The 26,932-nt window shown below is 35.8% G+C and overlaps 1 protein-coding gene across 1 annotated transcript in view; it reads left to right on the top strand.

Moving 5' to 3' along the window:
* Nucleotides 1–26,932, top strand: part of SNX4 (sorting nexin 4) — an 80,511-nt gene that overhangs the window by 17,626 nt on the left and 35,953 nt on the right. The window contains exons 2-7 of the mRNA XM_027845286.1: nucleotides 8,434–8,555; nucleotides 11,763–11,898; nucleotides 12,316–12,465; nucleotides 13,050–13,097; nucleotides 18,261–18,316; nucleotides 23,320–23,392. Of these exons, the coding sequence (XP_027701087.1) occupies nucleotides 8,434–8,555; nucleotides 11,763–11,898; nucleotides 12,316–12,465; nucleotides 13,050–13,097; nucleotides 18,261–18,316; nucleotides 23,320–23,392 (585 nt within the window). The remainder of the gene's footprint in view (nucleotides 1–8,433; nucleotides 8,556–11,762; nucleotides 11,899–12,315; nucleotides 12,466–13,049; nucleotides 13,098–18,260; nucleotides 18,317–23,319; nucleotides 23,393–26,932) is intronic.

The following is a 26,932-nucleotide window of genomic DNA, read 5'->3' as shown; positions in this document are numbered from 1 at the left end:
TTATGGGAGAGTTCATCCCATTCACATTCACAGTTATGATTACTATCTGTGTCTTTTTCTCCATCCTTTTTTCTCCCCTGTTTATGCTTTTCTTTCTATCCTTGCTAACTCTAAGCAAATTTATCTCTATAGCTTTACCTCTTCCTATATATCCAGTTTTGTGTTTCTAATGATCTACTCTGTTTGTGTATTGGAACCTCAAAGTCAGATGCCTAAAGCTAAACTCAACACTTCCTACCTCTTCCCCAAAAAAGACCCCCAAAGAATCTTTTCTTTTGCCTGATTCTGAGGTCCTCCACAGCCTGTCACCACCACACTTCTTGCCTGGCCTTATCCCACACTACTTTCCTTCATGTATTGTAGACTGTGGCCAGGTTAAACTATGTGATTCTCTCTCTTGTACATACTCCATGCTTTTACATTTCTCTGTCATTGTTCATCATTCAGCATTCATTAGCCTGTAATTACCTTCATCTCTTCCTGTTTAAAGTGTTACCTATTCTTTTTTTTAACCTGTAAAATACTTTTTTTCCTTTTTCAAATAAATTTTTATTGATAGCTTTTGTTTTTACATAAGCTACATTTCCCAATATATTCCTCTTCCCTGCCTCTCCCCAGACAGGGGAAATGTTTTCTCAAAAGCCACTAATAATATCTCTATTTCCAAATGGCCTTTTTTTTTAAGTCTTTATCCTCCTTCACTTATGCATAGTACTAAACATAATATCCTGCTTCTTACCAAATCTACTTACCTCCTTATTACTCTTTTTAGTCTTCATTTTCTTTTACTTCTCTGTAGTGTTGACACTTGTATCCCTTTCTGTTACACTGTACTTTTTTGGTTTCTTCTATCCTTGCTAACTCTAAGCAAATTTATCTCTATAGCTTTACCTCTTCCTATATATCCAGTTTTGTGTTTCTAATGATCTACTCTGTGTATTTTTTTTCTATTTTTTAAAATTCTTTTTTATAAGAAAAAAAAAGTTTAGCAACCTGATACGTTAACTAAAAAGCCAAGCAGTGGATAGAGCTCCAGCCTTGGAGTCAGGAGGACCTGAGTTCAAATCCGGCCTCAGACACTTGACACAGACACTAGCTGTGTGACCCTGGGCAGATCACTTAATCCCCATTGCCTCACCAAAAAAAAAAGGCAAAAAGAAAAAAAAAACAAAAGTCAAGCATTATATGAAGATTCATAGGACAGTGTCTTTTCAAAGAAGTAGGTGAGGTGCCTTGTCATATTTCTTCTACCTTTTTTATTTTTGGGTGAGGCAGTTGGGGTTAAGTGACTTGTCCAGGGTCCTCCTGACTTCAGGGTTGATGCTCTATCCACTATGCCACCTAGCTGCCACATCTTTCTGCCTGTCTTTTCAAGCCCACCTTAAATGTCACCTCCATGAAGTCTTTCTCCATATTTCTGATTAATATTTACATTTCCTTTCTCTAACATCACATAATTGCCCTTGTATCTTTTTTATGTATCATATGTTGTTTTGCAATATGATTATTTGTGCATTGTGTTACACAAAACTGAAATTCTATGAAAGCAGGTAGTGCCTTATCAAAACTTTTTGTATCTTCCTTGCAACGTAGACATTATTGAAGTTGATACATGTTCTTTCAACATTGATTTTTATGCTTCAGGATCACTTATGGTGGGGTTTATAACATTCCTAATACTGCCAATAATACTATAACATGCAGTTTTTTCATGCCATAAAGTTTTTAGAATAAGATATGTTAACTATTTTTCCCAGTAGTATAATTGGATGGCATGTTAAAGTAAAATGGTATTTCATCTTCATTTGTCCCTATAGATAACTGTAGTTCTTCATTCAGTCATGTTTCTAGAATACAAAGTAATACTTTTTTTTAATAGGTACATTTGATAAAATCAAGTTATTTGAATCTAGTCAAAAAAAAAACCCAACCCAATGCTGAATTTGGAGACAGAGAAACTGAGTTTCACTTATCATCTTTGAGACTTTGGGCAAATCATGTAATCATTCTGAGACCATACTGGCACTTAGCAAAGTGCCTGTCATATAAATGTTCACTTAATCAGTACTTTTTGATTGATTGATAGGACATAGTTTAATACTTTATAAAATAAAAGGGTTGGATTAGATGATCTTTAAGGTTTCTACCAACTCTAAATTGGTCATCGTGATCCTATGATAGTTTTGACTTATTTCTCTTTGATTTCTTGAAATTTCAGTTTAATTCTGGTAAAGCTGATTTTCCAGCACTTTTGGTGTGTTCAGATTCCTGCATCTGGCTCTATTCCATGCTCTTGTGAATCCACCAAAATAAAGTCTGCCAATAAAATCTTCAGTTTTGCCTTTTTTCTGTTTTTACTCATTTGCCATACTCATAATTTTTTTTTTCAGTTGAATTCAACTCTTTTTTTGTGCCCATTTGTATGCTAAGCACTGTGCCATATATGGAGGCTAGAAAACAAGCCCTGCTTCCTGACTTGGAGGAATTCAGTGTCCAGTAGAAGAGATTAAACTTGACAGATATAATGCAAGGTAGAATGTTAGAGTGAGAAGGGTTCAAAGTACTTCTGAGAGTTCAAAGAGGAAAAAGATACATTTAGATTCATTGATAATATCAAGGACGGTAGCCCAGTGCCCAAGGAAGGTAGCCCAGTGCCGAGGGTTGCATTTTAATTGGGCCTTATAGGAGGAATAGTACAGTATTGAGACATTCCTGGGATGGTGAATGACTTGAGTGGTGCTGGAGAAGAATGTTGAGTAGTTCATTTTAGCTGGAGTGTAGAGCAAATAAATGGAAATAATGTGAGACAAAGTAAGTGTGGATGGCCTTGAGTACTGAGACAAGGAGTTTGGAATTTTATTAGCTAGGCAGTGGGGAGCCATTGAATACTTGTAATCAGGACAGTGGCATAATTAGACTTATGCATGATTTGGGTGAGAAGAGATAAGTGGCTATTTTAATAGCCAATATACAATCAAAAAGCATTTATTAAACTCATGTACTACAGTGCTAAGTGCTTGAGATAGAATATGAAATGACTTTTTAGAATTCATTTAGAGACATTTATTTAAAGGCAGCTAGGTGGTACAGTGGATAGATATACTGGTCCCAGAATCAAGAAGACCTGCGTTCATATCCTGCCTCAGACACTAGCTATATGACCCTGGGCAAGTCACTTAACCTCTGAATATCTCAGTTTCCTCAGCTGTAAAATGGGAGTAATTATAGCACCTACCTAACTCCAAGGGTTTTGTGAGGATCAAACGAGATAATATTTGTAAAGTACTTAGCATAGTACCTGGCATGTAGTAGGTCCTATATAAATATTCCTTTTTTTCTTCCTCCCCTTCCCTAAATGCTTATTATTTACAGAGTTGAGGATACAAATAAATAAGCATGACTGTGTCTACCCTTAAGGAAGTCACATTGTAATAGGAGAGATAACACATGAGGAGGTTTCTGCTAGAAATCAGATAAAAAGGCCCTGCCAGTGGTCTGCAGGGTGCAGTGGCAAAGCAAATGGTAATGCATCTTCCTTTACTCTCATTTACACCAATAAAACCATCTTGGGCTCTGATGTTGAACTGTTTGACAGTGCTGAGGACTTTGATCATGAAAACTTTCTTTTGGGGGTCTTAGGTAACTGTAGCTGCTGAGGAGGTTGGGGTTGCCGCGCCTGCTTGTTTTTTGTTGTTTATCCTTCATTTTTGAAGAGGAGCAATGCTTGTAATTAGCAGTTGGTTTTGGTGATGGTAGGGGAGAGCAAGCCCCTTCACAAGGATTGTTCCCCTGGATAAACAGCTTTTGGGGCTGGGCTGATAATCTGAGGGCGGTGCCATTCACAGGGCTCTGGATTTACCTGCAGGTGACAGTTCACTTGGTGATGGCAGGGATGGAAGATTCCTTCTCCACAAGAGCTGCTCCTTTCAGTGTTATCTGTGTGAGGCCTGGCTGAAAGGACGGTTGGTGGTGTAGGGAGCAGTCACTAATTTCCCCTCCTCTTAGGCTCAAGATTATTTCCTCAAGTTTACAGAGTTTACAACAGGGTGTTGACAGTGAAAATAGAAAGATGATGACAGATTTAATAGATTTTGGAGAATGAATCAACAGCATTTGGCAACTAGTTGGTTATTTCTTTTCATCCTTTATATCCAAAGATAACCGATGTTTTGAACATGGATGACTAGGAGAATGAGGTTGAGAAGTAGATGGATAATGAGCTAGTGGGCATTATAGATATACTTTTTACAAGTTTGGCAATGAAAAGTGGGTAGAGAAATGGAATGGGTAGGAGCTTGAGAGGTTAGCAGGATCCATGTAAGATTGGGGCGTGGGGCTGGGAGAGACCATTGAGTGTGCTCACCCCTCTTCTCTTCATCTCATAACTCCTTGGTATCATCCTTTATTCTCTTTTCCAAGACCAGCCCATCAACATGGCACTTTGATCCCACCTCTTTCATCTTCCTTGGCAGATTGTCTTCACTGTTCTCCCTCTTTCCCTCACCATATGTATTCTTCCTTTCTCAATCAGATTCTTTGAACAGGCTTTATACTCTCATGCTCTTCTAAGCTTTTTGTAGTCTAGCATCTGATCTCACTCAACTGAAACTGACTTTCCCAATGTCATGATTATTCTTTTAATGGCAAAATATGATGGTCTTTTCTCAGTCTTCATCTTTCTTGACTCCTTTGTAGCATTTAACATTCTTTTAGGTACTCTTTCCTCCCAGGGTCTTCATAATTGCTGTATATTTGTTCTCTTCCTGCTTTTCAGACTTCTTTCTATGCATCACTGTACTGTAACTCCTAATTGTGGATATGCTCTAGGTTTCTCTCCTGATCTGCCTTTTCTCTCTGCATTCTCTAATGGTGGCCTTATTGGCTTAACATTGGTTGGTTTAATTGCCATTTCTATACTGATGATTTCCAGATTTATATTTCTAACTCTTGTGTCTCTGTTGAACTAATTTATTCACAGCACTAGCTGTCTGTTGGACATTTCAGAGCGGAATTCGCATAGTCATCTCCAACTCAGCATGTCCAAAACTAAATTAATTATCTCTTCCCTAAAATCTACCTCTCTTTTAAACTTGCTTATTTCTGTTGAGAGCTCTACCATTCTTAGTTTACAACTTTAGTGTCATCTTTGACTTTTTACTTTCACAAACCCCATATATCCATTCAGTTGCCAAATGTTGTCATTTCTTTCTCAATGTCATTTTTGTTGCCTTTCCTCTACTTACATGGCCACCATTCTAGTTTAGGCCCTTTCTACCTTTCACCTAGACCAGTGGTATCCAAAATGTTTTGATTGCTCACTCATATTGGTATGCACTGTCAACGTATTTATGTTTACTCATTTTAAAATTTATATAGTAATAATTCTCATAGTTATGTAGATTACAAAACTTTGACAAAAAGCAAAAAATTTTAAAGGATGAAGTAAAGTTTATTATTATTACTTATTTTAGCATTTGATCCTAGAGTCAATTCAGAGCCAGTGGAGTTTGAGTAGAACAGTGATGTGGTTAAACTTGAACTTTAGGAGAAAACACTGGTGGCTTTGTTGAGGATGGATTGGAAAAGAGAGCTATTTGAGGTACGGAGACCAATTAAGAGGCTTTTGCAGTAATCCAGGTGAGGTAATGAGGAACTGGTGGATTTTGAGCAGTGAGAAGTGGATAGATAGTAGAGATGTCATGGAGGTAGAAATAGCAAGATTTGGTGAATCATACAGTTTGTAGGGGTAAGGGATAGTGAGGAGTCAAGGATAATATCAAGGTGGTAAAAGCTGGGAGCTTAGAAGGATGGTCATGCTCTCCCATCAGAAGCCCCAGAGCACAGAGCCCACCTACTCAATGGTGCCTGCTGTAGCCATGAGGTGATCTGAAGGGAACAGTATAGAGATGATGGTGGGAACCAAAGAATTTTGCATTTTGTAGGTGCCGGGGTCCTAATTAGATTAGAACTAGAGGCCAGTGGTGAGAGGGGGCAGAGTGGGGGAACATTGAGTGATGGCGTATATGGAGGGGTGTAGTTGTGTTAAGAGACAAACACATGATTGGCTGTGAGATTGGATTGCGGTCCATCTTGCTCTGGAGGGCAGTGCTCTAGGCAATTTTCATAACCTCCTAATTGCAATCCATCCTTCACACTGTTGCCAGATTGACTGTTCTAAAATGCAAGACTGACCATGTCACTCCCTTACTTAGTAAATTCTAATGGATACCTTCCACTAGTGACTTCCCAGGACCTATCTTGGACAGCTAGGGGCCAGAAGATCTGCCACCATTAGAGGGTGAGGGAGTCGTCCTTCCTTTACTTGTTATGGTTTAGATTAGATGGGAGTTACCAACTCTGATCTTTCAGGTAATGGTTTACTGGGCTTAGCATTTGGCCTTTCACTGCCTCCTAAGGTCCTGCAGATCCTGCCCTGCTTCTATTTCCTAAACACTCCTGGGCCTTGCCCTCTGATCTGCTATTGTAACCTTAGGACTTAAGGGCTTTTTCATGTGCCTTGCCAGTTTTTTATGTGTTGTCTCTACCAATTGTGAACTCTGAGAGGAAGGACTATCTAGCTTTTTCTGTTTTTATTCCAAGTGTTGGGTACAATGCTTAACATATACTGAGCACTTAAGAAATTAATTTTCTTTCATTCATTCATTGATCACCTTCAGGATCAAATATACTCCTGTTAGGCATTTAAAGTCTTTCACACCCTTAACCCACATACCTTTCTAGCCTTGTTGAACATTATTGCTCTCTACAGATACTGTGATCCATCCAAATTGACCATCTTGTGGTTCCTCATGCATGACATTGCATCTCCCACTGCTATGCCTTTGTACCTTTGTACCTCCTGTTGGCAATAACAGTCAGTCAATACACATTCATTAAGTGCCTACTCTTTGCCAAGCCTTGCCCTCCAGGCAGAAGGTCTTATCAAAAGGGCTGAGGGTACTGATGCAACCAGTTGTACTCAATCTTACAGATAATGAAATTTCCTAATGATGAGTTTCCTGGGAAAGGAACGTGTGTCGGAGAGTTCCAAGGAAGATACAGTGGGTTGGCTGAATTTATACTCACCAGTTAGAATTTCAGAATGGGGAGAGCAGAGGACAGGATGCCCAGAGTGGGTGCAGTGACTTATCCCTGTTAACTGTTGCAGCACAATTTGCAAAAACTTAACTGGAATGTAAGACTACCCTGATTGTTATGCTATTTGTGGAGAGTAGGGGAAAACCTTCTTTTCTGGTGAATATGGTTTTTATCTGAACTTCTGCGAGTCCCAGCTTTTGTTGTAGTTGTTGTGAGGAAAGATAAATTGCTTTAATAAGTTTAAAATTGATACTTATAAGAATCATTTATCATTTGTAAATACTGTGTCACAAATCTTACCAACTTTGATTAGGCCAAGGAAGATTTATACATTTTTATGTACACTTTCATAGCAATAAAGAGGATTTCTAATTTTGGTCAGTGATTTGAATCATTTAATTTTAGTAACTGAAAACATGGTAAGTGATAATTAGGTTTCAAAAAAATTTATTGTATGTCTAATCCATTAATGATAGTAATATAACTGCCAAGTGCTAATGTGTGTGTGTGGTTGATTCTTCATTCTTGAAGAGTACCATGACATCAAGAAGATGGTGACATGACTTGCATCTGAATTAGATTTAAGTGAGGGAGGGCTATGCAAAGTCACCAGCCTCATTTTCTCCTCCAGAGGCTTCTGGGTCTGGCTCGATCTAGATCAAGAGTACTGGAGATGGCCCAGGATAGTAGGAGACCTTGGACTTTTTAAGCATAGGTCTTTCCTGGTTCTCACTTTGAGTGAGGCAAGGCCTGTTTAGGCCTGTTTAAGAAGTGAAGTCGAGGGATGACCAAACTGGGCGGGGAAGACCCTCAGGGTTACTAGCCAAAGAGAAACAATTACTATTTACTTTCACTCTGAGCTGTCAGGGCCCCAAAATAACCATTAAGTGGTGCTTGGGCAGGGACTTATTGTTGGCCAGTCTATGAGAACCAGAGTGCATTGGGTTTAAGGCATGGTCTTTAAGAAAGAAATCTAGGCAGTAAACCTCAAGATAACTGGGTAGGTTTCAACCATCAAAATTTACCTTCCTTTGGGCAGAACACCCTCAGGTAAGGCCATGATACCCCACGTGGGGACAAGAGAGGAAAGGAAAGGAGAAGAGAGAGGAGTGGATGGGGAAGGGAGAAGAGCTAATAGTTTATCAGCCAAAAACAAGGGCATAAGAATTATTCTTATAAAAGACAAAACAAACTAGTCTGAAAAATTTATGCTTATAATCTGAAAGGTTTTATACTTAAGTCTCAAAAATGGCTTCACTTTGTTCCTGCATTATGTGTTTGTTTTTCTTTGTTACCATTGTGAAAATTTTATTTTTTCCCCTTGGTTTTGGTTAGATGACAGGAGGTAGTTTTTGGTCGAAGAAAGTTGAAATTACTGTTTCAGAAGCAGAAAAAAGGACTGGAAGAAATGCCATGAACATGCAAGAAACTTATACAGCTTACCTCATTGAGACAAGGTGGGTTATAAAAGTTGCAAGTCGTGTTTAACAAAAAAGCATCTTTTTCAGATATAATATTTCAATTAACTATTTGAATTTGTTCCTAATGCTTCAGCACGTTTTTCAAAATGTTAGTGTTTTGTGGGAAAGGTTTTCCTTTTTTTGGTTTGTGTAGAGTGGATTATATGAGGACATAGTCTTTTGACATATACATACTTTGCTCAAACCTGATTCCGGTCGTATGTGAAAGTGTGCTAGGGTCATCCGTTGGAGCATGGACCAGCTTACAAATAGAAGTCTTAAAGTGTGCAAGGTAGAAATTTATAGGAACAAATAGAGATTGACTAGGGCTTAGGTTGTGACAAAAAGGTAAAAACTAAAGAAATAGTGGAGGAAAATCTCTAAGGCTTTAAGCAGCTGAGACTTTTTTAATTAATGTGTTTCCTGAAAGAAATAGCAACTCTTGGAGAATACATTCTTTTGGTGGTAGTAGAAGATCCCCAAAATGTGTTCTAAAAATTAAAAGTTTTTTTTTTTTAATTTAGAACACATTTTTTTTCTATAGTAATAATACAAAAGATGATTGGGTTTTCTGGTTAACCTACAAAGAGATTCAACCTATGATATAGTGTCATGTCTAGAACTGGAAGGGACCTAAGAGGTTAAATGACTCTCCCACAGTAATTGTCAGTGTCGGGATTTGAATCCAGGTCCTCTGACTCCGGAGCTAGTGCTCTTTCTGTTGTACCATACTGCCCTATGTATAGGTTTGATACCATTTAAGTTGACAGGCTAATAGGAAAGGAATTCACTAGAAAAATACTTGAAACGTCTCTTGAGTGAAACCCTACACTGACCCTTGGCTGCCCAGTAAGAAGGAAATGCTGTGGTCTGAAGAATCATTTTTGTTCTCTTTTTCTTCTCAGTCTCAAGATGGTACAGAATGTTTTGTTCATGTTAATTTATATGTTGGATGTTAAGAAATAAGTTGGTACTTGTATAGGACCTAAATACTCCCATGTTAATAGACATAGCAGAGTTGTGATTTTCAGCCAGGTTTTTTGATTTCTAAATCCAGCGTTCTCTTCGGGTAAGTGTGAGAGTGAGGAAAGTACCTAAAGTAACAGGGAAGTAGGGAGGATATAGGGATAGGAGCTTGCTCCACTGAGTAAGCTGTTGAAATTTGTTAGAAACTGGATGTGTATACTGTCTCCAGATTAGGAGGGGGAAGCAGTTTAAGAAGGTTAATGATATCCTGTATAGGGAAAAAAACTATTTAATGTTCATCCTAAAATAACTAAAGGTTAGCACAATGTTGTTTGAATCTTATACATAATTCAGTAAATGTTAAATGAATGAACAGCTACAGTAACCCACTGCTAAGTTTTCTTCACTAGTTTTTTTCCCTTGTGTTCATATTTCTAATGGCAAACCTCAACTTGCCTGTTCCTACCCCAGTACACAATTTTTGTGGATAGGAAGCTGCATGAACAGTTTACTAAGGACTTATTCTTACCAGTTTAAATAAAATGCAGCTAAGTGTAGAGTCCATTTAAAAAAGATTCCCTTAGGGTACATAGTGCTATAAGAGTTAGTTATAATTTATATGTTTTTAATCTATTTGTAATTAGCATTCTAAAGCAGACATACTGTATCTCAAGTGTAATGTTCCTGGGTCATAATATATACTATCTGTTTGGCTGTGTGGCAAATGTGAATCCTGTTGGCACCAAAATGAAATAATTTGACCTTGGTGTTAGCCCAGATGTATTTAAAACCTAAACCTGCTGTCAACTGAACTTTGTGAGAATATTTTTTAAGACTGGTTGTATATTAAGAACTTTTATATGTTTGTAATACGGAAGCTATAGTCTTTGTTTTTCCCATTTTATTGTTTATTGTTATTTTTTAAATGTATTGCTTTAATTTACATAACAAGATTTCTGTTTTATTCCATGGCTTATTTTTAATATGTGTGTGTGTGTGTGTTTGTGTATGCATGCACATATACATATTTTTTTCTCCCCACCTTCTCCTTCATAAGTACGTATAGTCACGCAAAACAAATGTCCATATTGGCCAAGTAAAAATGTGTGTCTCATTCTGCATTATGTAGTCCATCACCTCTGGAGGTGGGTAGTATTATTCATCATAGATATGTCATGACTGATCATTGAGTTGGTCTGAATTCTTAAGTTTCTATAGGATACCGTTAACCTTCTTAAACTTAAAATTTAAAAATTGTTCATTTTTTATGGTCTTGTTATGATATAAATTGTTTTCCTGGTTCTACTTACTTCACTCTGTGCATGAGTTCATACAGGTTTTCTCAGGTTTCTCTAAAATCATCTCTTTCATCATTTCTTACAGCCCAATAATTTTCCATTACATTAATACACTAAAATTTGTTCAGCCATTCCCTAGCCAGTGGATACCTCCTTAGTTTCCAGTTCTTTGCTATTACAAAAAAGAACTGCTATAAATATTTTTTTACACATGGGACCTTTTCCTCTTTCTTTGATCTCTGAGGTTCAGGCCTAGTAGTGTACTTCTTAGTTAAAAGATATGCACACTCTAGGAACATCTTGGTCATAGTTCTCAGTTGCTTTCCACTATGGCAATTCCAATCCATAACTCTACTAGCATCACATCTTTATACCTGTTTTCATACAGCCCCTCCAATGTTTATCATTTCGTCAATTTGCCACTGTGTTAGCTGTGACGTGGAGCCTCTGAGTTGCTTTAGCCTTCATTTCTCTATTTATTAGTGATTTGTACCATTTAAAAAAAAAATATGTCTATATATAGATAGCTTGACCTGGATATTGGGTAAAGTTAGAATTGAACTTTGATTATCTCTTTTGAAAGTTATTTTAACACTTTGCTAGAACTGTGTATTTTCATGGATTGGGTTTATTTGAATTGCGATTTTGAAATCCCAATTTGAAATTATCTTGGTCTTTATAAAAGTCAGTTATAATTATTTTGCTCTAGTGATAGAGACATCCATGGAAAGAACTCTAGATAAATGAGCTTTTACCATATTCTGAAATCTATTCTTTTAGATTAACTGAGTTGTTTTTAAGGGTATTTTACAATGTCTTTATTAAGGAGTCCTTATTAACTTTTTTTTTGAGGTTTTGTCTCACATGAGTTCAAATGGGTTTTGTGGTAAGTTCTGAAGTTATCTTTTTTTTAACATTCCCTTTTTTATTTCCTTTTTAGATCAGTTGAACCAAGTGATGGCCAGAGTGTTCTTACAGACTCTCTTTGGAGACGGTATAGCGAGTTTGAATTATTGAGAAACTATTTGCTAGTTTACTATCCACATATTGTTGTCCCACCTCTGCCTGAAAAGAGGGTAAGAAGTTGATAGTGTTTTGCTTCTGTAACATATATTTCCATTTCATTCTTTTTGGTAAATTTTGTCTTGACACGTTATCTAAAACCCTAGCGTATTCTGAGTTGCTTCCCTTACAGTGTACCATCCCCCAAAACAGTACAGCAGGTGAGCATAAACAAGTGAGCTTGACTGATGGTATATACATCTTTACACCTTAGTAGTTTACCATTGATTAAAAGAAAGGATGTATGTTTACTTTAGAGGTTGGTGCCATTGTTGTCCAGTGTTTTGACCCGAGTTGTATTGATATTTAAAGTGAACTTCATTTATAGAGTTTATTTAAACTTCATTTATAGAGTATATTCTTTTGGTTTTGCTTTTAATTCTATTTAGCTTTGAAGCTATTCTTAATTAGTAATTGATTTATTTACATAGGCAGAATTTGTTTGGCATAAACTCTCTGCAGACAACATGGATCCTGATTTTGTGGAAAGACGAAGAGTTGGTTTGGAAAATTTTCTTTTAAGAGTGGCTTCCCATTCTGTCCTTTCTGAAGACAAAATTTTCTACTTGTTTTTAACACAGGTATTTTATTTTGCATCACATTTAGTCCTTTTATTTTCTGGAGACATTTAGAAGCATCTTTGCCTGGGTGATTTTTTTTTTATGAGTGTACTGCATCATTGTTTTTTGCTGAAGCTTTGAGTTCCTTGAACTACTGAAGGTATTTATTAATATTGCCTAGTTAATAGAAAATATTCTATGTCTCCTGCTTTTCCTGATGCAGTCATTTAGAATATAGATCTATAAGAATTTGGGTCTTCCTCAAGAGGTTCTTTTGGAATCTGGATGGTGATAGAGTGTTTAATTTTTAAATCAAGGATTTCTTTTTTTTTTTTTTTTTTCAAGTAACAAGTACTTTTTAAGTGACTTGCCCAGGGTCTCACAGCTAGTAAGTGTTATGTGTCTGAGGCTGGATTTGAACTCAGGTCCTCCTGAATCCAGGGGAAGTGGTCTATCCACTGCGCTACCTACCTGCTCTGGGATTTTTCTTTTTACTACCTCTTCCTGGGAAGAATTTTTTTTTTTTTGCTTGAAGTATTAGCACTGTGTGTTTTTGGTTTGTTTTGTAATAATTATGACAACTAAAATATAGCTTTGTTTTTTAGGAAAATAACTGGAAGGAGACAGTGAATGAAACAGGGTTCCAGCTAAAGGTAATAATTGTGAATTAATTTTGTAACAAGAGAGATTTTATACCTAGCATTTTGGTAAAAATTTAAAAGTAACATCAATGAAGTTCTTTGCATATTTGCATTGTTACTTGTTTGTGTTAAGACCGTATCTGGAATTTAGTCCTATCAGGAAATAGTTGAAAAGCAGTGAAGAATTTTTCTCACTACAGTTCATTGTTTTTAGTACATGTTGACCTTTTGTTTAACAATCATGTCCCTTTTTTTTTTAATTCTAATTATTAAAGTCCTATCCATAGCAAACTCTTCATGGAAGGTAAAAAAATTTTTATAGGACATGGTCTGGCTTTACATCCTCAGCAGGGTACAAATAAGTCATCTTAGTCTCATTTCATCTGTCCACTGGCACATTGCTATTATTTTCTGCATATAATGAAAGCTTAAAGAAGCGATTCCTAAAAAAGACATTCTACTAATTTTAGATTAAGACTTTCTTGGTGACCTAGGCAAATTCAGGCCTTCTTGGGTTTTTCCATCTAGTCATTAGATTTTATGTTTGGGATAGGTCCCACAGGCGTTTTGGAACATGTTATTAATGCAGCTTAGGTAGAGAGAGGGAAATAAATGGCACATGAACCCCGCCTCCCACATACATACTTGTATACACATACTCTCATATGTATGTGTGTATGTATATTTCTGAAAAGAGATTTTAGGTTGTCATCACGGTCAGATTGTGCTAGCAAAAAATTGAGGCGATTATTGGTGGCCCAATGCTAACTTTACTTCATTCTGGCTCTAAATTCACAACTACAGAAAATGAAGAAAACTTATTGTTTCACTGATTCTTAGCATCTTCCCATGTCTTCAGCCTAGAAACTTTGCCCCCTAGTCATCTTGAGAGTGCCTTACATCATAGGTTGAACTAGTCTAACCCTGGTTATTATCCAAGAATAAGAATTTAAATGTCTTTTATTAGCTGATTTGGTTAAATTTGAAAAAAGGAAAAGACCCCATAATGCCAACAAGTATAATGTTCATATATAGTAGTAGTGTGTTAGAAATTTAGCAGAGTGATAGAAATAAGAAAGAAAAATTTATATATAAATGATGTGATAATTCTGCAATACTTTTCTTTAAAACCAATTTCCTGATTTTGAGTTGGTATATAAAGTTCTTATCTGACTTAAATTTTGTAAAGGGGGAAAACTCATTAATTCTAAATCTTCCTGTTATTACTCAGACTTATTCTAATTTATAAATCATTCACTTTCTCAAAGCACATTAAAAAAAAAGAAATCTTGCCCACTTTATACATCAGTTTCTATACTGTCTTTTGAAAATCATCTATGAGAATGCCAGAATAAGTACATTTTAATTAAGGGATGGATTTAAAGAAATCTTAAACTTTCAGAAATATATTATTTTGATAAGTATTCTGTAGAAATATTTATAATATGTTTGAGACTAATACAAAAGGGCATAAGTAAAAAGTACTTCGTATGCATTTATTTGCTTTTAAAAGTATTCTGTTAGTGCTTCATCTAAAAAGTTAGTATTCAGGATTTGATTCTAGCTAACTACCTATTACTAAGATGTCACAAAAATCCTATCAAAAATTTTTGTTATTTGTGTGTAAAATACATTTGGAATCTTGTAAATGCCAAATATGTAATTCTATAAATGGAGCAACTTTTTTTGTTTTAAATAATTTAAATATGACATTTGATATTTAGGCAAGTCTTAGAGTAATAATGCAGTTTGAACTTTAAAAATATCTGGGAAAGGCAGCACTAAATTTACTGCATAATTTATAAAATTACTTTTTTAAAGAGATTGTGACAAAGACTAAAGAGATACATGAGACTGAGAAATGTAAATATCTTGGTGTATTCCTGATTTTATTCTTCATTGTTTTTATTTTAGCTCTCTTCCCTCAGAAAGATGTTAAATTTTTACTGTTTCAGAAAGTGCATCCTTTCTGAACATACCTATATTTGTATATGATAATATTAGTCACTTATTTGACAGCCTCAATTATCCTAAATGTGACCAAAAATTAGGAAGTAAGCAAAAGTGTAGTCAAAATAGACACCATAAAGATAACATACTTTGCTCTTTGGGATAGCCTCTTGAGCACTCTCTCAGACTCTTTGCTCATATATAAGCATAGTACTAAGAAGCTCACTAATTTGTTTAGTTAGTTAATTAGAAGCAGCAAATTAGAAGTAAAATCAGGTAGGTACCTATAGAGGCAGGTACATGTACAGCTGTGAGAAATGACAGCTAACTGAAATAAAAAAAAATAAATAAAAATGTGGGGCAGCTTGGTGGTGCAGTGGATAGAGCACTGGCCCTGGATTCAGGAGGACCTGAATTCAAATTTGACCTCAGACACATAACACTTACTAGCTGTGCGACCCTGGGCAAGTCACTTAACCCCCATTGCCCAATTGAAAAATAAAATAAAAAATAAAATAAAATAGAAATGACAGTTAACGCCTTGATTACAAGAGAAGAAACAAAAAAAGTATAAAAAGTAGATATTAATTAAAATAATATAGACTAGTGCCTTTTAGTGTAGAGAGAATAGCTCTTCATACCTCAATAGCCTTTGAGGTTCTAATTGTATTTAAAGCCCAGCATATTCTCAAACCATTATGAAAGATTAAGTTATATTCAGTATGCTCAATTTAAGAAACAGGTAAGTGCATAAAACATTTAGAAAAATTTCTATCCAAAAAGGGTTAGAATAAAGATTTGGATGTTTAAAGTCTTGTGATAAGTTTGTTAGGAATGTTTCAGAGGCAGAGGAATGGGAGTGGATGGGGAGAGAATAGATGGAATATATAAAATTAAGTGATTGTGTTTGATTTGTTTTTTATATTTTATGTGATTTGCTTCAGTGAAAGGCTCAGTAATTTGATGCCAAAGAATATTAGATTCACGAAAGATAGGGATTGGGATGGATCTGTGATTTGACTAGTAGAAGAAACTCCCTTGACCAATTCAGGTCAGCACTTTCTCTGCAATTTAGTCTTGGAGAGTTACCTAGAGCCCTGAGAAAGTCATATGACTGTCCAGGATCACACAGCCGGTCAGTCGGTGTCAGAGGTAGAACTTGAACCTAGATCTTTCTGGCTTTGCAGTCAGTTCTATCCACTGTCACTCTACAAATATCTACTGTATTTTTTCCCCCAATTTTTTATCTATGGCTTATCCATCTTGGTAAGCTGCTATTTGTATGAAGATAGCATAATCTAGTGAGTAGAGGGTTGAACAAGAGAATGGCCTTTTTCCTGACATGCACTGACTCTCATTCTCAGGTTGTGAGAGACAGCTAACCGCTCCTGGAAGATTCAGGAAAACCTGACATACACTGACATACACTGACTCTCATTCTTAGGATGTGAGAGACAGCTAACCGCTCTTGGAAGATTCAGGAAAACCTGGGTTCAAGACTTGCTTCTGATATGTGTGACCACTGTCAATTATATAAAACTAAGTTAACAGACCACTTGCCATTCTGCTTTGGTGGACAGAGTTTCTACGCTGGAAGTTCCATACATTGATGAAGTCATAGGCCCAGACATCCCCCCCAACCCCCACCAAAAAAATTAAAGCGAATGTCTTTAGTGTCTTGACTTGTGAAGCCCTTTGGTTCTTGTTGTGTATTTAGTTACAGACCACAGGATAGTCCTAACTCTCTTAAATTTTTTGTAGTCTTATTTTCACTTGTTTCCAAATTGTATGTACATGTATTTTGTCTGAGCTGCAACCTAACCAGATTTGAGAGCCTCATCACCAGGCTAGCTGCTGGGTGATTTTTTTTTGACAACCACAACTTTCAAAGTTCATCTCCAAGTGAAAGAGAGGTTGCAACACGTGTCATTGAAGGGAGTGTTCTTACCAACAAACCACAGAGTTTTGAAGTATTGAAGTAAGTCTCCATTAAGTTTCTGAGGTGAGGAAGGCCAGTGAATAGCCTGATCTCAGAAGAAGAAACCAGCAAAATCAATGACAACCTGAGGATAATTTCTCTTATTTTAACTCCCTTTGGTTTGGTTTTCTGGGAATCTCTACAAATGAACATGTTTGCTACAGGGAGATGCTTTTCAGTAACACTAGTAAGACATGGTTGAATTGGATAAAAGTATGACATTGGTAAATGTGGGTAGTGCCAATGCAGATTTTTATTCCAACTGGGATTTTTATCATTGTTTCTTAACGAATCTGTTGGCATTAATGAGTAAACTAACTTTTTTATTTGGTACTCCTCATGATTCCTGCTTCTGCTGTAGATACCATCAAAGTCATTGCTTCTTTTAAAGAAAAGTTTTGTTGATGTTTTTTATTTTTTTATCGTGGTTATTTCTAGTTATTCTTTCCCCCTTCCCCTAGTTTTGAATCCTCCTTTGTAACAAAGAAACAGATAAGTAAAAACAAAGAATATAGTGTCCAGGTCTGATAGTATATATAATACTCTGCCCAAGGAGTCCCCCACCTCCATGTTAAAAGTTGGAAGGTGTGTTTCATTATCCATTTTCTGAACCCATTATTAGCTTTTCAACCATTAGAGTAGCTTCTTGTAAGAGTTTATTGAGTGTGAATCTTTCAGTTAAAGAAACTATTATTTGGAGGATTGGTTTTATGTATCTTTTCTAACTGGAGACAGTTCATAATTTGTGGTGCTTCATAGCACTTTACGTTTGTTAAAAAGGAATTTGTGTCTTGATTTAAAAAATATATATATTGGGTGCCTCATAGAGTTTGCTAGCGAGGCTTGTTTTCACACGCTCCTCTATTTCCTAAAATCCTGGAACCCAAAAATGAAAGAGCTTCATATCCTTTTGGTTTGTAATAAACTACTTTGTCTCTGTGGCCTACACTCTGTTATATCACCTGAGAATAATGTAGAGCTATTTCCCAGTACTGTATTTACTGGGCTGTACCATTTCTTTGGCATTCACAAATGCCTAGTTTACGCTCTTGTTTTTATGTTGTTTCTGAAAAGCTTAATGACAAAATTCTTTTCCTTGTGAGATTTGTTCACTTGTTCAAATGTATTTGACACTGTGATACAAAGAACATTTTATTTTAGCATCTAATTCTAGAAGGAAAGTAAAACTGTTTGATTTTATACCCTGAAATATAATTGTAATTGAGTTAACAAATTATTTTTTCCAGGCAGACTCCAGGTTAAAAGCTCTTAATGCAACATTCAGAGTGAAAAACCCAGACAAGTAAGGTTTTGTTTTAATAACAATTACAATGTTGTTTTGAATTGTGCCTTTCAAAAACTATTTAATTTTTTCATTTCTGAATGTATGAGCTTTATTTTTCCAAGATTTTAAGTAGTGACTGAAGTCTGATAAGATTCCGTTTAAACCAGTTTAAACCATTTAAACCAGTTTAAAGCTTTGAAATTTGGACTTGATGATATTCAATTTAAGGGTATGTTTGACTGATGGAAAATCTTTTAGAAAACCGAGTTACATTGACTCTTTCCATTAGGCTTAAGTACTGTTGAAAGGATTAAAAAAAGTGAACAAAATAGCTTTCATTTTATTTAAAATAAGTTTCCTCACTTCCTGCTTTTCATGTAGATGGAATGTATTTTCTCCTTCACAATGAATTGGGCCAGTTTTGTACTTCTAGTTTACTGATCATAGACCTTTTGAGAGTAGCATTGAAAAGTTGATCATTAATAATATACTAGCAGATATTGATTTCATGTTGTTTCTATTGCATAAGAAGAGTATTTATTGATAATTTCTGAAATAATAGGAATCATGTATTAAGTATGGCTGTGTTAAAGGAAGCTGTTGAGTTCAGGAATGACCTTCTGGGATGAGGGTTAGGGACTCTTCAAATTTTTGGTCCTTTCCACTCTTTGAATTGTGGCCAAATCCTGTTAGGCATTTCCTTTGACTGGGAATCAAAAGATGTGGGTACTAGTTCCAGCACTGCCACCAGTGAAGACAACTGCGTTCTTCCTCAATTTTCCTCTCTGTAAAATGAGAGGGTTGGAATTGGTTAACTGTTTTTGGGGAGAAGAATATGCTTTGTAGGGAGGTTTCTTTGGATGTTTGTTGAGAAGTGCCTGTTGTATCAAAAAATTGTATTAATGCAATATAAAAAACCAGACACAACCAAATCCTGTACCACTCCAGAGCCACTTCCATACCACAGTGAGACATTGAAATAGGGGTATGTGTGTGTATCTGAAATATTTGGCTATTCAGGGGGGAAAGTTGTTTTTTGTTTTCCCTAGATTTTCTTCGTATACTTTTAAAGATATCACACATCCTGTAGTAGAAAGAATGCTAGTTTGGGAATCTGAAGACTTGGGTTCAAATACTGACTTTCTTTTTTAACCATCTGTGTGACCTTGAGCAAGTCGCTTAACCTTTTTGGACCTTGGTTTCCTGAACTATAAAATGAGAGCATCAGACTAGAAGAACTGGATAGTGTCTGACCTAAAATCTATGATCCTGGGAACTTCTATAATCTTTGTTGCTTTGTATTACTTATCTAAAACTTCCAGAATATAATTCTACTCAATATTCTCAGTTGTTACCACCTTATTGCCAAATAAACATTTTTGCTATTAAAAAATAAAAGAGGATACCCAACCAAATGATTTCAGCAGTCCCTTCTAGTTCAAGAGTTCTGATTTTCTCATACTTCTGTGTCAACTAAAATAAATAAATTGTTCTAAATGTGTTCAAATTGAGAATGCTTCAGCCAGATGTGAGGAATAAAGCTGTCATAGCTATTGGAATGTTTCTAGCTAATACTTAAGGAGAAGTTAGTCTGTGGTTTGTGGAAATGATTTCATAGCCACTCCATTTTACATGCTTAGATAAGCTCTCTTATACTAGATTTTATATAATGTAGTTCTAGATATCTAAATATAAATCTCTATCAATTTTCTGATTTTCAGTAAGTAATCAGGTTGGTTAGCATTTGAATTTCTCTTTTTGAAGTTTTGTAGTTATTTAATTTGATTGATATTTTATAGTTGACTTGGTCATCTGAAAATGTGCTCTGATAGATTAACAATAACAAGTTGACCTGGTTATGCCTTTTAAAGGAGGAAAATATAATTGTAGATGACTATAATCTTAAAAAAAAATAATCCATTGCCATTATCATCCTAAAAAAAGTTTTGTAGGGGAAAAAAGCCTAGACTTTGTGGTACTTAAAATCTAAGATGCAAGATATTATTTCATCTCTGCCTATTAAGATTTTTATGTATTTAAGAAACATATCCTTCTAACTTAACCAGTTGTTTAAAATCAACTTTGAATATTTATTAGAGTTTCTACATAAAACTTAGTATGATAGTAAGTAAAATGAAGAAAAAACATGTCTTTTTTTTTCACTTATGTCGTTGATATTTAGAATATTTAAAGGAGGAAGAAGCACAGCTAGGTGGTACAATGGGTAGTGCTGGGTCCGAAGTCAGGAAGACTCGTTGTTTTGAGTTCAAATCCAGCCTCAGACACTTACTAGCTGTGCGATCCTGGGCAAGTCACTTAACCCTGTTTGCCTCACTTTCCTCATCTGTAAAATGAGCTGGAGAAGGGAATGGCAAACCACTCCAGTATCTTTGCCAAGAAAACCCCAAATGGGGTCATGAAGAGTCAGACACAACTGAAAAATGACTGAACAAGGGCATGAGGAATGAGGTAAAGAAATAGGGCTGAAGGTAGCCTATACAGAGGACAGTAAGGAAATTAGAAGGGAGGGAATACTGGGAAGATAGTTGGGAACTAAGACCACCAAACAGAAGCTGCTTCCCTACAGGTCACAAGGTTAGGGCCATAGGCTTTTACTTTTGACTTCTTGTTGCTCTTTTCAGTATTGTCTTTAGCACAAAATCCCTACTTACTGGTTAAATTGCAAAATTATTTTACTGAAATTCTAGAAAATCTTGGTCTAGAAATTGTATACCACAGGAAAATTTTAGGTGTTACAGTTACTTAAATAAATTTGACATTATACATTCTCTTTTTTTTTTTTCACTTCCATATAGCTAACTCATTCCTTTAGCCCCACCCAGCCCTTGGAAGGTCCCTTGGTTCTTTGTAGATCTCTAGGTTCCCCTCTTGGGTTCAGGATGAAACAGACACTGAAATACCAGTTTATTAGTTTTGATCTCCCTTGCATTCTAGCAAGCCTCTGTCATATTCTTCTAAATTCTTTCTGACTTCCTGAATAATTTTCTTCAATTCTTTGTTCCTGGCTTTTTAGCCTTTAATTGTGGCCATTCTCTGTAGCTTCTATCAACTGATGCTTCCTTTTCTCTCATTCTCCAAAACAGCTTCCTACCTATACTTGCCTCCTTTCCGTTCAAGATCTTTTCTTGGTCCCAGAATATCTTTCCCAGGATTGTCCTCTCCTTTTTAATATTAGCTCTCTTTAAAATCTTCATTTACATCTCAGTTATTCATGCCCTTCATGGTGTGTTACAATCTACCTTCTCAATTCCAAGCAAAGCATATAGAGGCTTTGTTTATTTTTTAAATTTCGTTGAGTACTGGGTGGGCTTCCCCAATTAAGTCTGCAGGTATTGCTAGTGTTATTGACAGATGAGCAGTACCTGACTTAAAAAAAGAATTCAGGTCCTATTCTGCTTCTTTAATGTATGTTACTAGACTTTGCAGTCTATAGATCTGCTGGTTTCTCTCTAATTATGACTCTTGTAGAATGAAAAATAAAAGCTTTCTCCTTCTCCCTCACATTCATTAACCACTAGTTATCTCAATTTAAACTTATTAGAGATCAGATATTTGAATTCTGTTGGTATTCTATAAGCAGCTATGAGATAAACACATTTCAAAATTTTTAGATTCAGAAATTTTGTTAAAGAACAGTGGGTTCTTGACTGGCCTTGGAGGGGAAGGAATCCATACCAAGAAATCTATCTGACCTATTGTGAAGAAGCCTTGGAACCTTGAAAGTCCTAATCATGCCTAATTTCTGGATTCAGGGCTGTTCTGAAGGTTCTATTTATTCCTAGTCAGTAGACCCAGAGGGAGACTTAGAGAACTGTTTGCCTCTTGATGCTCAGCCTAGATAAATAGGAAGAAATAAGCAGTGAGAAACCAGATTGGCGATGCCCCCCCCCCCCAGAAAAAAAAGCAGTCTTTAGATCTCTCATACAAAGTTGCTTGAGATAGTAAATTTTCTCCTGTTCCACGTAGGATGCTGCAAGGAAGTGAGGCAATCCCAATGATATGTTCTCTAATCATGGCCACCCACTCTTGTAAGCCCTATGGCCTCTGACTTGGTTTTCAAGGTTTATTGACTGGAAAATGATACAGAGTGAAGAGGGGAGTCGAAGAAATATCAAGCAGTTTTAGATTGCCTTTACTTTGTAACCTGCTTTGCATTAATGAGCATTGCTCATGTTCTCAGCATTGCCTGCTTCCTGTCTTCTTATATAATATATTCCATTGAAACTTTAAATTGTAAATGAGATACACCTTTGATGACTACACATGTAGAGCATTAAGATGGTGAAAGGTACCCTAGAGAGTCTAAAAGCACTTTTAAAAATTTTGTTTTTTTGTTTTTTATCGGTAACCTTCATACTGACTTTCTCTACTTACCTTTAGACTGTATACAGAGTGTACCCAAAGTCCCTGTCTTTTAAGAGAGAGAGGTCTCAGTTGAAAGAATATTGCTTTTGGATTTAGAACTGACTTTGTGTCCTAGCTTTAACACTTATTAGCTGTGTAATCCCAGGCAGGTCACTTCTATCTGGTCCTCTGTTTCTTCATTTATAAAGTGAGGGGATTGTGGTAAATAATCTCCAAGATTTCTTCCTACTCTTACTCCCCTAGAGAGGGGAGTAATTGAAAATTTTCATATATATAGAATTTGTAGTTGAATGACTAGGTTAAAAAAAATTCCCTTAAAAAATATCTTGAGACAAATCTATTTTCCCTGTTTAATTCCAAGATGATTTTTATCTGAAAAAACCTCACCACATAATAAATATTTTTAACATGACTTGCTCCTAATTTTATTTTGAAAATGTCACATGAATAAGCAGGTGTTGTATGCTTTTAGAATTTTGTTAGTTCTATAAGTTGAGGAAAAATCTGCAGCTAACTTGGTGTTAAATAGAATCAGGATCATCATTAACAGTTCTTAGATCATAGTACTTTTCTTTCAGTTTATGAATGCTTATTCCTTAATATATAATAATATGCTATCTGTGTCCTGTTCCCAGGAGATTTACTGATCTAAAACACTACGGTGACGAACTGCAGTCTGTCATCTCACACCTTCTTCGAGTCAGAGCCGTAAGTGATCCCCACATGCTTTTGGCCGGAGAATTTATAAGGCAGCACAATTATTTAACCACAATTAAGTGGAGGGGTGGAGGAAGTGATATTCATGATCAATAACTTAGAATTTTTGAATCATTCCGAGTGCTTTTTGTAAAAGTGATGCAAAATATTCTCTGGACTAACCATTTTGAAAGTTTCGTTGGCTACATTCATCTTCTGAAGTTTATAATTTAGTATATATGTTTGTTTTGACATACTGTCAAATCTTCCATTTCATTGTGAGCATATAACTGATTGCTTTAAGATCTAACTAATCTCTTTTCATTCTGAATTTTTTTTTAAAGTCTTGTAATGTTTCACTTATAAGAGGTCTTATATTAGTAGTCTTAAAACCTCTTAAGGCAGGTAGATTTGTTGTAATGGCAGGTATAGAAAGTCTAGGAAAATAGGTGCTAGAATTTCAGGGGTGATTTATACATATCAATACAGTTTGACTTTAATGATAGCCAAATGCTTTTGGGTGAATGGATGGGCCTGGAAAATGATGCTTCATTCACTCTTACTCATTCAGAAATTCTAGAGCCTGAGAACCTAGTCTTCATAAGAGGTGGCTGTGACAGGTCCAGGGAAATCTAGGTTGTCTTGGATCAGCCCTACCTTCATTTGAATCCCTAGAGAAGTTCCCAAACTGGCCTAGCCTTCTGGCTAACATATATTTTCATGATATGAGTATAGCCTCTTACATTATATCCACCTTCCTTATTTTACAGATAAGAAAACAGGCCCCGGGAGGTAAATTGACTTGGGTAATTGTATTATTTTAGTTAATTTAAGTGCTTATACTGGAACCCAGATCTTCTGTTCCCAGTCAAATGTTATTTTCACTCTAATGCTATACTGTCTCTAACCGTGGGTCTGGTGGTTTGATTTAATCCAGATGTGTACCCTGAAAGGTGGAATAGAACTGGCTGAGCTTTAGGCCCTCAAGTAGGCAACAGCAAAACAGCATCTCTCCAATTGCATTCTTATATGAATTATTCTTCAGGAATAAGTTACAATGGAACTAGTTGTTAGAGTTTTCATATTCCGTGTAGTTTAGCTTAACAGAGAAGGGCCTAAATTCACAGTTGGAAGAGCTAGATTTGAGTCTGGCCTGTATTTTTCCCTGTAAATGAGTGCCTATGAGTGACATGATACAACCTATATGTGTAAAGTTTATCCTATGAATGTTCAGAAACAAGGCTAATTGTCATTGTTAGTCTAAAGCCTGTTAGGATGTATAAGCAAACACAAGAATACCAATCCTTTTAATCTTACTTAATGTAAGTATTTTAAGAAGTTGGGTAGGAAAGATATGATCATAAAGTCAAAGGTGTTTTGATTCTCTTCAACTATCAGTTAATCTCTTCTTTTGATATTAAAAGGAACCCATTGTAGAATATTATCTGTAACATTCAGTTTCTTAATACATACTTGTTCAGTTATCTATGTCCTTGACACAATGCTGAGGGACATATCTTTGTTCCATTAGGATCCAATTAATAAACTACTTTATGTGCTAACATCTTATAAATAGTAGGTATTAAAAAATAAATAGTAGGTATTGAATTTCATTGATTGAAATTTTTTCACATAAATTAGGATGAATTTCTTGGCCTCTTCAGGTAAAATTTGTAGCCCTTTTATGTAATTAGAAAAGTTCATTGAGTTGCCAACATAATTGCTGTAGCCTAAATTTAAAGAAGAAAAATGTACAAATGATGATGCATATATGTGTGTCTGTGTGTATATATGCACATGTGTATGCATATGTGAATGTCTGTACATATATGCATATTGTGCAAATGTATACATAGTGTCCCAAGTCTTCATGCAGTTTTACGTTTTAATAACTTCACAAGTGTAAAATGCTATCAGCTTACAGAAAATAATATTTGAAAGGTTAAGTTTTTAAAGTGGTGATGTTTCTGATTAAAATTCAGCATGACCACCATCTTGTTCTTCTTTATATCATTGTAGTTATATCATTGTAGTTGATAAAACTCATCAGCTGCTGCTCAGTAATTGAAAGTATTACATGTATCATCCTAGTCTTAAGATCATCCAAAGAATACGGTTTTGATGCTTACTTGACAGTTTTGATGTGACTCTATAAGAAAAAGTCAAATAGAACAGGAAAACTAGATGGCCAGGCAAGAGTGTCTCCTTGTTTGAAAAGCTCTAATGTGACTCCCGCTTTCTTCTAGGATGAGATATAAACTCCTCTGTTTTGCATTTAAAAGTATTCACAATCTCATTGGCTTACATTTCCAAATTACATTTGAATGAATTACATTTCATATTACTTTCCTCATGGACTTTTATAAAAGTTCCTTCCAAACTGACTCTGTTTGTTATTCCTCACATAACAGCATTCCATCTTCTACTCTCTGTGCCTTTTTACAGGCTGCCTCCTCTGCTTAAAATGTACTCTCTCCACACATCCATTAAAAAAAAAAAGTTTTAGCTTTCTTCAGGACCCAGTTCAAGCTCCTTTTCTATGAGGCCTTTCCTAATTACCCCAATTTTTAGTGTCTGCCGTTTCCCTCCTTATAAATTGTTGTTCAGTCATTTCAGTCATGTCCAACTTTTCGTGACCCCATTTGGCGTTTCCTTGGCGAAGATACTGAAGTAGTTTGTCATTTCCTTCGCTGACTCATTTTACCGACGAGGAAACTGAGACAAACAGGGTTATAAGTGACTTGCCCAAGCCAGATTTGAATTCAGGCAGATGAGTCTTTCTGACTCCAGACCCAGCACTCTGTCCATTGCACCACCTAGCTGTCTGACCTCATAAATTACCTGGTATTTACTTTTTTTTTTTTTAAGCTAGGCAATGGGGTTAAGTGACTTGCCCAGGGTCACACAGCTAGTAAGTGTCAAGTGCCTGAGAATGGATTTGAACTCAGGTCTTCCTGACTCTAGGGTCAATACTCTATGCACTGTGCCACCTAGCTGCCCCCATATTTACTTTTTATATACTTAGAGGCTTACTTGTTTCCTCTGATAGTCTGGAAAGTACTAGAATTAAGGGACTGTTTCATTTATATCTTTCCATACCCAACATTTAGTACAGTGTCTGATTTGTAGTATACACTTAATCAATGTTTGTTAATTGTTTAATTTTTTGGATCCCATGCCCAGAATAGGTACCTGGTTTAGATCAGATTATAAAAACTGTTATTTGAGTTCTTATTCATGATCAATCCTAATTTCTATTCCCCTCTTACCCCAATGTCTCTATCTTAACATCTTTAATTTTTTTAATAAACATTTTCATTTTGCTAATATGTAACTAAGCAAGCCAGTTATTATCTTACCCTGCATCTCCTTATTTACTCCCTGCTCATTAACAAATAATCTCTTATTCATTGTGACCTTAAATTTATAAAATAACTTTTATATAAGGTACAGATATAGTTCGTATATTTATGTAAGAAATATCTTGGGGGCAGCTAGGTGGCGCAGTGAATAGAGCACCGGCCCTGAAGTCAGGAGGACCTGAGTTCAAAT

This window comes from Vombatus ursinus, unplaced genomic scaffold (genome assembly GCF_900497805.2).
Source record: "Vombatus ursinus unplaced genomic scaffold, bare-nosed wombat genome assembly UNPS02014959.1, whole genome shotgun sequence".
In the NCBI taxonomy this organism is placed as follows: Eukaryota; Metazoa; Chordata; class Mammalia; order Diprotodontia; family Vombatidae; genus Vombatus; species Vombatus ursinus.
The sequence above is the reverse complement of the archived record's forward strand: the minus strand, read 5'-3'. Positions and strand labels throughout refer to the sequence as shown.